General features: G+C 50.6%; 5 protein-coding genes across 5 annotated transcripts; 4 read left to right on the plus strand and 1 right to left on the minus strand.

Annotated features, from left to right (window-relative positions):
* Positions 1-335: 335 nt before the first annotated feature.
* On the plus strand, positions 336-1315 carry PG994_005001 (uncharacterized protein; the record flags this gene model as incomplete). Its single annotated transcript, XM_066856410.1, has 4 exons — positions 336-446; positions 731-912; positions 1035-1119; positions 1199-1315. 4 exons carry the CDS (start codon positions 336-338, stop codon positions 1313-1315), a joined length of 495 nt encoding a protein of 164 aa, XP_066718577.1.
* Positions 1316-4353: 3038 nt separating this feature from the next.
* On the plus strand, positions 4354-5475 carry PG994_005002 (terpenoid cyclases/protein prenyltransferase alpha-alpha toroid; the record flags this gene model as incomplete). Its single annotated transcript, XM_066856411.1, has 1 exon — positions 4354-5475. One exon carries the CDS (start codon positions 4354-4356, stop codon positions 5473-5475), a length of 1122 nt encoding a protein of 373 aa, XP_066718578.1.
* Positions 5476-6715: 1240 nt separating this feature from the next.
* Positions 6716-7761, plus strand: PG994_005003 (uncharacterized protein; the record flags this gene model as incomplete). The annotated part of the gene is made up of 2 exons (XM_066856412.1): positions 6716-7139; positions 7181-7761. 2 exons carry the CDS (start codon positions 6716-6718, stop codon positions 7759-7761), a joined length of 1005 nt encoding a protein of 334 aa, XP_066718579.1.
* Positions 7762-8198: 437 nt separating this feature from the next.
* On the minus strand, positions 8199-9676 carry PG994_005004 (kinase-like protein; the record flags this gene model as incomplete). Its single annotated transcript, XM_066856413.1, has 3 exons — positions 8199-8743; positions 8812-9383; positions 9456-9676. 3 exons carry the CDS (start codon positions 9674-9676, stop codon positions 8199-8201), a joined length of 1338 nt encoding a protein of 445 aa, XP_066718580.1.
* Positions 9677-10544: 868 nt separating this feature from the next.
* On the plus strand, positions 10545-10820 carry PG994_005005 (uncharacterized protein; the record flags this gene model as incomplete). The annotated part of the gene is made up of 2 exons (XM_066856414.1): positions 10545-10669; positions 10721-10820. 2 exons carry the CDS (start codon positions 10545-10547, stop codon positions 10818-10820), a joined length of 225 nt encoding a protein of 74 aa, XP_066718581.1.
* Between the last annotated feature and the right edge of the window lie 1187 nt (positions 10821-12007).

The following is a 12007-nucleotide window of genomic DNA, read 5'->3' on the forward strand; positions in this document are numbered from 1 at the left end:
CTACAGCCGGCACCTCCTCTCAATCTATCACATCGTTCGCAAGTCTGCATGCGATGCAACAGGGGTCCGCTGGAGCCACAGTGTCGTGGTTCGCTGCATTCCTGGTTCCCGATTACCGAACCTCTGCCCATAGCTCAAACACCTCGTACGAGAATCGGGGATCTTACCACGCCAGCCGGATCTCCTCAGATCTCCCAACAGTTTCCGGGTTGGAAGCATGCAGCTGGGGACCGCGAAAAGTATTGGATTGCATGCCAGCCCCGCTCTACCTCAAAATATCGTTGGTGTTATTTAAATGGAGTGCGATAGATTGGCCAGTGACGAGAAAGACAATCATGCTCTTCGGGCCCGGTAGTATCGGCCATAAGCATGGTCGGATGGTCGGATATAAGAGTCCCTTGCTTTTGGATGCCATGACGCTCCGAGCTACCAAGGCCTTTAAATCCGTAAGGTGGCCGATGGATGTGACCGATGCATCCCCTTACCTATTTCAAAGGTACGGACTGATGGATTTGTTTTGGGGCATTTTAGTCTCAATCTTCTAATCAATAACAAATATACGCACCCAAGTACCGTACAGAACGACGTAAACATGTCTGCACCCTATAATTACCGAGTTACTGCTAGACAAGGAGAACATCCGGGACACTATCCTCCGAATGGTGAGCCGCCCCCTAATCCTGTCACCACTCTGGGACGCAAGGGTACGCTACTGACAGCCTAACATCAGATGTTCGCCTACGACGAGCGCGACTCGGAGGCGCTGGTCAATTCCGTGTACGCACCGGAAGTCACCATCAACTACGACACCAGTCTGCTGGGGAAAGGCGCGGAAACCATGCCGAACACGGAGTGGGCCAAGAGACTCGAGCATCTCCATGATCGCTTCGACACCACGCAGCACATTGTGCAGTGAGTCGTTGGCATGTCTCTTCTTATATCCAGTCTGATCCGGCTTCTCATAGGTCACTGCAGCAACCTTTTGGTCGAGTTGCCGCAGCCGGGTGACGAGGGCCTGTGCCTCGTCCCGACAGGTGCAAGGTCTCGGCTTACGCCCATGGCATCTTCTACAAGCGAGACGCTGAGGGGCAACCGACTATCATGGCCCGGCGTCAGGGAGTAAGTCTGCCTTGCTACCAAATCATATACCCTGTTTGGTTTTCTCACCTAGCATATTCTAAAACTTTCAATTGTTAAGGGCCGTTACGATCCTGGCCTTGCTAGACTGGATGCGAAGGAAGACCTGGGGGCCAACCCATGGCGAATCAAGGTACAGAACGTACGGCTGGATTGGCAGGACAAGAATCAACATTAAGTAGGCCAGTCAACACGCGCACACGAGTTTTGCGAGCTCCAGATTGAATTCGAGTCTGTTGAGTAGTCAAGGTAGCCAAAGGGAGCTGGTTGGCACGAGCGGCCAACAGCCTTTTCCTCGTGCTCTCCGTGCTCCGGAGAACTGCTTCACGGCCGGAACCTCGTAGGTCGGGACACAGCCCTCATTGATGCCTCCCACGTAGGCGGCGTTGGGCTCGGTCCAGTTCAAAACGAAGTGGCCGTTACGACTGAGTAGTGCTACTGGCAACTATTGGGAAATCTTGTTCTGGTTGACGTCGGCCAGGGTGGTCGCGTTCCAGAATCATCCATTCTGAGAGAATCACCCCACCCTTGTGATGCTAGCTGAGAAAGTTGTGATGTTTTCCACATCGTCGGACCTGGGTAAACCGTCTCCACAGCGACACTTAGCGGTTTGAATTCGTAGTTGGCAACAAGTGGAAGTCAACTTCCTTGATCACCGCCCCGAGGCTCTTTAGAGTCTTGGCAGCACTGTTCCATAGTTCTCGGGCCGACAGCCGCAGGTTGAGGGGCAGGGCCATTGCTGTCAATGTACATACTTGAAACACCAAAATGTTTGCCCTTGAGGGCGTTGGGATCTGTTAGGTCGGTAAATCACCTCGGCCTGACGGTCTGGGGTGCCGGCAACCAGATCCAGGGCAGCCCAAGCCGGAAATCCCCCTCGGCACGGTAATCGCCAACGACAGGTACGTTGAGAACATGAAGCATGACCTTTACTGTCGTCGTCTGAGACACGGCCGCATCTACGATGGGGAAAAGCGGCCAGTTACCACGAATGTAGAATACGCCGCGGAAAGGTGTGTAGGCGACAAGTCCATTATTAGAGGCCGGCGAACGCCCCAAGAAGATCAACTCAAAGTCGAGCCACCAGTTCACGGTCTATATTAGACGGTGGCAGGTTCTCGGGTGACCACTTTAAGAAACAGTTAAAGCAAACGGAGAGAAACCAAATTGCAGGGGGCCAAATTAAGGTCGTTAGTAGTTCCTACTGGATAAACAGCATCTTAATTGGGGCTTGAACTGGTCCATTTGAAATAATCTCGTCTTTTTCCGTTTGCCCACCCAACAGAAGAGTCAGTGCATTGCATCTGCATCAGATCGGAAAGTGATGCATGCAGAACATCGTCGCTATCTGCGACGGTCTATCGAGGCCAAGAGTGCCCAGAACTAAGACAGGGCCCGGCTTGTGGCCAACTACCGCCAGGATTTCCGAGTTCAAGCGCTCGTGGGAGGATTCCGCGAGATCCTGGGGGGGGTCCTGCGGCGGAGGAGAGGAAGAAGGTTCAAAAAGGCGAGGGAGGCTCCCTAGGACCATATCCTTCGTAGCAGCGGAAATATTGAAGTAGGAGTGAGTATGGGTAGGAAAAGCCAATTGGCCCATCACAAGCTTTGTCTGTTCATAGTTCATCTGAACCAAAAAGGCCTGAGATCTGTCATGTTCGAGGTGAATCAAGCGTTGAGCAAGTAAGTGCCTGGGCAAATGGCGTTATATCTCGGTCCAATTCCGAGAACCAACACGCCAAAACTGTCTGTGCCCCCGCATGATAGGTTACACAGCACGGGTGTGGCGCTTTGAGTGATGTTCGCCGCAGCTTGGACGTTCGAGCCAACTGGTGCCAGGTTCCGTGCGGCAGGTCTCACACGTGTCGCCGCCGAGTGGAACCATAGCCGATGGACTCGATCCGTCTGTGGCGGTTAGATGAAAGGTTACACAGCCTCTGCTATCCCAAAGTGAGTTAGCATTCTAAGCTAGTGTTAGTACTGAGACGGCCCTAAAGTCCGACACCCGACACCCGTGCGCTCTTACTGAGCGGTGGTTCTTCGCGGTGCCTGGTAATTAATTGGCGGTGGTTTTCGTATCAAAGCGGGAGCCGATGGAATACCTGCGAGATCCGGTGAGACATACAGGAACGGGGGAATTGTTGAAGTGGGCTCTAGCGCTCGGTTTACAAGGCTCTCTCGAGGGATACCTGCATCAGCATCGCAACGGCTAAAGTCGCTCGATACAAATAATGCCAGGTATGGCCCCCTTACCTTAATGGCTGCGGAGAATAATATTATGTACTTACATCAGTACATAGGACAACTCTGTCGGCCAGTCATCCACACGATAGCACGTATGGTACTACACCAACCCGGGGACCATAGATGTGCTTACAGCTCTGCACTCCCGGAAGTCCGTAGCTTACTTACTAATAGCAACTTTGAATGTCAGTGTCGGCTGGCGGGAAGCGGTGGGGCTGCGCATCATTATACCAAGAAGGAGTCAGCGAGTCATGTGTAATCGGTGCAGGTTCTATACAAAACGTTCTCCGGGTCGGACTGCTCCACCGCATAGATCCCGGACCTGAAGTTTAGATGGTAGAATCTCTGCAGGGTCCTCTCCAAGGAGATCCAAACCCTTGGGCTGGTTAATTGGCACGAAGTTCCATATATACTATCGAGAGCGTGATAGGGGGAGGGGGTTCCAATGTTGTTCTATGGATGCTAATTACCGAGTAAATTATGTGATTGGTTAATTCTGTTGCGTCTCATACAAATAGAGTTGAGACGGACTCTACTAATTCTTCCCGAAGCCTTTTTCTCTAGATTCAAGTGCTTTGGAGGCCTTTGGTCTGACCGGTCTTGATGGAAAGAGCATCATCGTAAGTAGTAGAAGATCAATGTTCAGCATCTGTTTCTTCCCAGAAACGATGGAGGTCGGCCTCCGAAGCTCGAGGTCGAAAGGCTCGAGGGCGGCCAACCCGGGCGCGCCGTGGCACGCACGGCCCTCGATTGAGGTTTTCCCTACCATCCAAGCCTGCCCAGGCTTGGATGGTCCTTTTACCTGCCAAGGAACGGTAAAGAGCTTTGTTCCTACCACAAGGATACCCAACTCGTTTTCTTGTCAAGGCTTCATATCAATACTGCTTGACAAAAACAGGAAAGATTCGTTGCACAAGCATACCAAATTTCCTCAGCTCCTCCCTTCTCCCTGGCGCCTCGCGCGATAGAAAACAAATGGAATCAGAGTCCAAGGTAGTCTCGCCTCTTCCTAGAGGGGCGAGTGACCTGTATGCGCTCGCTGACAATGCCCACAAGCTGGCGGTCGAACATGCCTGGGAGACCAGAAGGCCAGATGGGCACTGGAATGGGGAACTGCTGTCCAATGCTACTATCACAGCCGAGCAGGTCTTCTTCTACCAGTCCCTGGGGATGGCGCCGATCCCGGACGGGGAAGCGTACCGACACTATCTGCTATCACAGCAGCAGAAGGATGGATCCTGGAGCATCGCCCCAGACTACCCTGGTGATATCTCTACCAGCGCCGAGGCCTACCTCGCCCTCAAGATGCTTGGCGTGTCCCAACAACACGAGGCCATGCGTCGAGGGAGAGCCTTTATACGGCGTTGTGGCGGCATCGCCAAGGCACGGGTCTTCACACGCTTCTTCTTCGCCCAGTTCGGACTGTTCCCCTGGGACGCTACTCCTCAACTTCCCGCCGAGTTCATTCTCTGTCCATCTTTCCTCCCAATCAACGTATATCGGTTGTCGTCCTGGGCACGGTCCACACTGATCCCGCTACTCATAATCCGCCATCACCAAAAGATCTATCCCCTGCCCGAGAGCGACGGAAAGGCGGATCCTCGAAGCAAGTATCTCGACGAGCTCTGGATTGATCCCGGAAATAAGAACGTTCCGTACGGTCCGAGCTTGGTAAGGCCTTGGGAGAGCGACCTGTGGTCTTTGATGTTTGGCGGGATCGATACGGCCCTCTACTGGCTAGGTGGACTGAAGCCCTTCTGGCCGGTGCGGAGATACGCGCGCCGGAAATGCGTGGAGTGGATACTTGATCGGCAGGAGAAGCAGGTGTACAGCGGCGGCGGTGAGCGCGGGTCTGAGAAGAGCACGGCCACCTGGTCCGAGACGCAGTACACGGGCACGGGGTTCCCGAATTTCTTCTACATCGGATACTCGCTCTACCGGCATTACTTCCCCATCATGGCGTTGGGCAGGTATTTGAGTGCTTGCAGGAAGACGGGGGTGGCAGACAAGATTATCATCGACAGCGATACCGGCGGGATGATGACTTCTTTGAAGGAAGAGATGCTCGAGTCCCCTGTGGACTCTGGGTACTTCTGATATCTCTGCTAGTTGCGAGCTTAAGGTCGGCTCGAAATGCGATTAGCGTCAATAAGACGTCGAAACCTTGTACATATGGAATCCTGGGTCGTTGTTAGGATTGGAATTCGGCTTCTGTAAAAAGTACTTTCTTTCAAATGACTTGGTGTGGTTCACGCTGAAGTGAGCGTGTGGCGATGACACGCCTAATGGCCATCATTCGGAGAAGATGACTCAAAGTCAGTTGTGGTATATAATTGTATGACTAGTAGCCATTAGACTATTGATCGTATAGTACCTCTATCAACGTCATCGCCTACTCGAAATCATGGCCGGCAAAGAATGTGTGACAAGATCACATTAACTCCAAAGGCCATGCTTGCAGCAGAAAGCACGAGAGGCGACACAGCAAAAAGGAAATCTTGAACAACCAAAGAACTTTTGCACCAGCCACAGATCGAACATGGGTCCCATCGAGCCTTTCATCGAGATGAATGGCGACAATGGATTTGACCACTAAACCACTAGTGCCTAGGGGTAGAAACAGAACGGAATGAAAGATTTGTCGTTAAAAGGCTACATCAGCGACCTCCCTGTGGAAAGTGACGGTACAAAATGGCTGGTCCTTGGACATGTCAGTCCCCATGCTACCGAAGACACCGGTTGGGGACAACAGCGACAAGGCGAGGTCAGAACTCCAAATAAGATACGCGATGACTCCAATCAAAATTAATAAATCGGCATATCGACTCCCAAACCTTCTAGCCCGAACCAGCACAGAAGATTGGAAGCTGGAAGAATAAGATACTCATTGGCCGTCAATTCCACCTGCTTATGTCCGTGTAAAGTCACCCTTTTTTCGCCAGAGAATAGGGGCAGATCATAACAAAAGGGGGTGGCGCACAGCGAAACATAGTGAGGCTGTGGTGGCTGGTGAAGTATTACGAAGTAGGTTAAGTAGTATTCCACGAGTCAAGACCCCTGTACTACAGCTTGGATGTGGGTTTCAGCAACTGGTCCCACAGCTGGAGTCATGCGGCAAGGCGAGGACTCATGAAAGAGAGGAGATGTGTTGTTCCTTGGATAACAACCGGAGGGTCTCCCCTTTATAACAAGTAGAATAATACATACCGTTGAGAAGCACCCTTCCCATGTTCTTTTTCTCTTAGTTCAATATCATACTAGAGTTGCCCACCCACCTAATAAAAGCGAGGAAAACAAATCCGCCACAGCAACCAGCAACTTACTCCAATACACCGCAATGGCCCACCAAGCCCATGCATTGCCATGGAACACCCTGGCTGCGCACTACAAGTACAAGTACTCCTACAACCACGAGCCCCAGCGCAAGGACATCTTCCCCGTCGACAAGGACACCAAGGTGATCGACTACTTCTGCCGCGCCCTCGCCAAGCGCGTGCAGGAGTTTGCGGAGACGGAGCGGGCCAAGTACAGACCCCAGGCCGAACTCCGGGAGCGTGCCAAGGGCTGGACCAAGTCCGTCCCACGATATTCCTCGCAGAAGGCGGGCAGCGGCAGCAGCAGCGAGACCGAGACGCGCATGGTGTACCCCGACGAGATGCAGGTGCGCTACTTCGAGGAAGGGTACGAAGGGGCCGATCTCCCGTCCCGCGTACCGGCGCGCCATGGCCAGGATCTCCGGCCGCTCAGCAAATGGACCGAGGGTATCTACGGGCCCCGTATCCGCCACGCCGACACGATCAAGTTGATGATGATGGAGGCGGCCGGCACGCCCCCGGCCATCTGCGCGGCGCCCATTCGCGCCGCGCTCAAGGCCGAGATTACGGAGTCGCTGCTCCTCGTCGCGAACAAGCCCGAGATACACTTGCTCACGTTCGTCGACACGCACCACGGCCACCGCCATGGCGTCTGCCTGGCCGCGGAGGAGGCGGTGCGGGTCTACCTGTACCTGAACCTGCTCGTCGCGATGCAGGAGCAGGGTTCCGACGTCTGCGACACCGCCCGGACCGAGGCCGGCGAGGAGACCCGGGGCGCCGGAACTACATGGGCCTGCAGAGCTACAGCTGGCTGCTCAGCTCGGCGGCGGGCGAGTACGACGGCGACGCGCACAACCTGGTCCATTGGGACTACTTTTACCCGCGGGGCGAGGACGACTGGGACCGGAGCCAGATGAAGGACCACCTGGCCGATATGGAGGGCCTGAAGGAGTACCTCAAGGGTCTCTGGCGCTTGCTGGTCGTGTACGACCTCGTTATTCGAGAGGCAGGTGGCGACCCCGGCTTGGAGGAGATGTGTAAAACTAAGCTGGACATTACCTTTAACTAAGTAGGAGACCCTTGGGGTTGTCTACGCGAAACTTAGCACTCGGGAACGCGTTTAACGGATAAGGTAACACATCGTCTTTGACGCCGTGGGCGTCATATAATATCGTTTCCGCGATAAACTATGTAACACCCTCTCCCATGCCACTGGTTTGCTTTGATCTACTTCGGTGACAAGTCACGGAATTCTTAGAGAACTTATAACAGGAAATTGCCATCCTATTTCATGTGGATCACAGTCAAGTTGTATCCATACGAGCACCTTGGCAACATCACACATTAGACAATTTTGCATACATCGTCACCACTCCTTAGTTATTTCTGTGCATTCAACCTCATGTAGAGAAATCATACACCTATTATGAAAACCCGATTTTACAGGCCATAGTATGTGAAGGATCGGTTTTTCATTCTAAGTGAATAAGTTCTCATTTGCATAGACTACAGAGACTCTGATTTGGATGGCTCGGTCCCACTCTTGCTGTCAGAAAACCACGGATCACGCAAGATTTCCGCAGGTGACGGTCTTTGCGCAGGATCATACTGCAAGATCCGTCGAATGAGCACCTTCACCTTGGCTGCTTCCTCGGCATCGAGCTCAGGCTTGGCCTGGTCGAACTTCTCCTCCATGGATAACTGCTCTAACATCAGCGGCTCTTCTCCTTCCGGGGGGCCGCCTAGGTGACAGTTGAATAGTTGTCGATCCGGCGTGAAGTACAGCAAAGCAGTCTTCCAGTTCCGATAGAGTTGCTCGGGGAGGACACCGAGGCTGGAAGTAAGGGAGAGGAGATGGTCGTCGTCCATGTCGGTTTCGGAGTCGTACCAAGGTACGCAGAACAGGGGTTGCCCGGTCATGAGTTCGAAGACAAGGCAGCCGAAACTCCATACATCAACAGTTTTGTTGACTTCGCCAGCTAGCACCAGCTCGGGAGCCCGAAGACCAGTGGGAACGACGGGTTTTGCCGGTGGATCAGTAAAGAAAAAAGCTAAACCGGAGAACAAGAATTAGCTAGACGACTCGGCCGAAGCAATGAATCATGCTGGGAGAACGAACCTCCGCCCATGTCGGATAGCTTGATCTGGAAGCCTTCCGCGATTTGGGTGAAAGGCGCTAACGATTGTGCGACGTAGAGATACTCTGGGGACCATTTATCTGGTTTACCGTCTAGCCTCTGTACTGGAGACGAGACGGGACCAGCCTGTACATCGTCTTCATCCTGCCGCAACACCTCCTCAGATCTCGAATCGATATCGTCGAGGGCGAAGAGCATGTTTCCCGGCTGGAAGTCTCCGTGGGCGATGCCATTTTCGTGGAGAACAGCCAGACCCTGCAAAGCCTGCTTCAGAATGTTTTTGGCCATGGAAGGCGGGTAACGGATCTTCATCCCCCACCGGCGCGGCTTGAACTGGGGCAGCTCCTCGACCATCGAATTCACACTCGGGCCCATCGGCTCAAATACCAGGCATGTATGAGTGCCATTGGGGCCAACGTGTTGGAACTCATCCAATAGTTGCGCAATGCGCTGTTTCTTCTGTGCTGGTGCGACTTGAGCGAGGTGATGCAATATCTGCAGCTCGCTGGTTGATTTTGACTCTGCGACAAGGATCTTCAAGGCGATGTATCGACTGTTTCTTAAGGGGAATGAGCCACAGTGATCTACGATCTCGAGGGGGGTTATCTGGGGGGATTGAAGTTACCTCAGATCACGGGCCAGCCAAACGGTCGAGAACGACCCCTCGCCAAGCTTCCGGATGACTTTGTACTGACCATTGTGGAACAGGTCGCCCAGATGTACAGGATGTAAACCGCCAGGCCGGTAGTCCTCCACCCACTCACAGGGCAAGGTGATGGGCTCAAATCGCCACTCGTCATCATTCGGGATTCTTGCTGGCGGGGTTGGGGGAGGGGAGACGTGCATGGTGGCAAGTGATGTACGCTGGGCAGAAAATGTACGCTGGCTTGTTCTGGAGGATGCACAAGCCCGTGATGGGAGAGTAATGAATCGAGGAAGAAACTGATGGAGGGATCTTAAGCAAAGAAGCGCTTGAAATTGTTTGCACATTTATGCGTCTGCAGTAAGGCCGAAGTTTGGGGCTGGCATTGGGAAACCCGTAGTTAGTCTTGTCGTTAACTGAAGAGAACTCATCATTGGCCCACTACCCGCGCAAACTAAGTGCCCCCCACATGGCTAAAAACAAGCGGCGACCAAGCGACCGGACCGACGGAAAGCGTTACCCCTGGCACATAGGCCCACTGTGGTCAGGCTATCTGGCCAAGCAAACTACACAGCTCTATGGCGTTAATGCAGTGCTATCACCAACAGATCTTCAGCGTTGTCCCTGTGAGAGCTGGCCGTATTTTGACCAATACTATCCTTCTGTTGGTTCTTGATAACTCATGAAACTTGTATGCGGGAAGCTATATCGGGTGGCCACCCTGGTCTCTGAATGGGCTTACAGCGTTGGTTATATCTGAGATACAGGCATGTTGAACGAAGTGTGACGCCATGTTCAATCAGTATGTAACGCATCAGGAACACCATGCCGGCGCGTAACCATCGGCAAGCGCTCACTTACGGGATAAGGCATGGATGCGTCGGTTAGTGGGCAGTGGGGGCCATGATTGCGGCATCAGTGAGGAATATAAGTTGGTGTATCATCGCTGTTGTACAACATCCGAATCAACGACAACTACACACTCTCACCGTTATTGCCAATTTAACTATCTACCTCGCTACTCGCTCTACGTATAACTTACTACTTGCTATTTGGTCTCCAGATACCAACATGGATGCCAGCAACATATCTTTTGACCCGGCCAACATGTACGGGAAAAGACCAGCCGAGAAGACTAGAATCATTGGGCTTATCCTTGCCAATGCGCCTGCTGGTGCGGGGCGAGCCTCAGTCGTGTAAGTCGATCGCCTCTTTCACCTTGGCCAGTCCACTCACACATGTTCCAGAAACGGTTGGCACACTAGCAAAAGCGACAGGAGACAACACTGTACTGTCGATTTCTACGACGCCAATGGTAGTCTCATTAGCAGGAAGCATGTTGTCTGATTCATCTGGCTATGCGATATGGCTTATTTACGCAGGATAGCATGCACTTTAATGTTTGGACTCCGGGGCATCAGTTTTCTAATCTATCTCCCTGTATATTAGACTGTTATTAACGAATCACCTATCCATGAAATCTCATGGTGAGCCTTCAGACCACCAGAAGTACCTAGGTCTCTCATCGAAATATCACTGTAAGCCAGCTGACGGTGCTACGATCACCTCATGTAACGGCGACCCCTAAATTTAAATAGCTTTTAACAGCACTATATATAAATTAGTATATAAACTAGTCAGCTTTTAATTTATAATTAATTAAATAATACTATCTTCTTTTTTTTTCTTTTTTTAATAGGCCGTAAACTTAACGAGTTAATATTATAACGCGCGATTTAAGATATTATAAATAGTTCGTTAATAAAATAAGCTGCTAAGAAGTATAATATTCTTAGAATAACTTTAAAGGCTCGGATTTACGGCCGTAAAATTATAAAATAACGGAATAAGTTTTTCTAAGCTTTAATAATAGCGGAAAAGTTTTAAATTATAATTTAATACTTTATGTAATATAATTTAAACTACTTACCGGTGTATATTATTTTTCGAATATTCGCTTAACGGAGTTTTTAAATTAACGAGATTAATATAATACTCGGTAAGTATTAAGTTAAAAGATTTATTATTCGTTATTTATTTTATCGGTATTATTTTTTTAAGAGGATAGATTTCTTAAAGCTTAACGTAACTTTTGTAAAAAAAATTATCGAGTTTTTTAAGCGGCTTAATAATTTTATTTTAAAATTGATCCCTTCCGGAGTTTCGGTTTAATATCGACGAGATTAGTAACTAGTTCGGCTATGAAACGAATATAATAATTATTAAACTTATTAAAATAAAGAGAATATTAATTATAGATTCTTTTAACCGAAAATAAGCTTTTATAATCGAATATAATAATACTTTAAGTTAAGCTTTACCTCCTCTTATTATATTTAAGGGTTAATAGGTTTAGTAGTAATAATTTCTAGAGGAGGAGGACTCGTTAACGGATGCTATAGAGGATTAAGTTTTTATAGTATCCTTTAAAGGCTAGACTAATAAGGAGCTGGCTTTAGTGTAGCTAAATAAGGTCTTTATCTTTTATATAAAGCTTAAAAACGAGGATTAATAGCGACTTATTATTTTAGATA

This window comes from Apiospora phragmitis, assembly GCF_038363925.1.
Source record: "Apiospora phragmitis strain CBS 135458 chromosome Unknown utg000005l:1.0-4161743.0:1.0-4166827.0, whole genome shotgun sequence".
NCBI classification, from domain to species: Eukaryota; Fungi; Ascomycota; class Sordariomycetes; order Amphisphaeriales; family Apiosporaceae; genus Apiospora; species Apiospora phragmitis.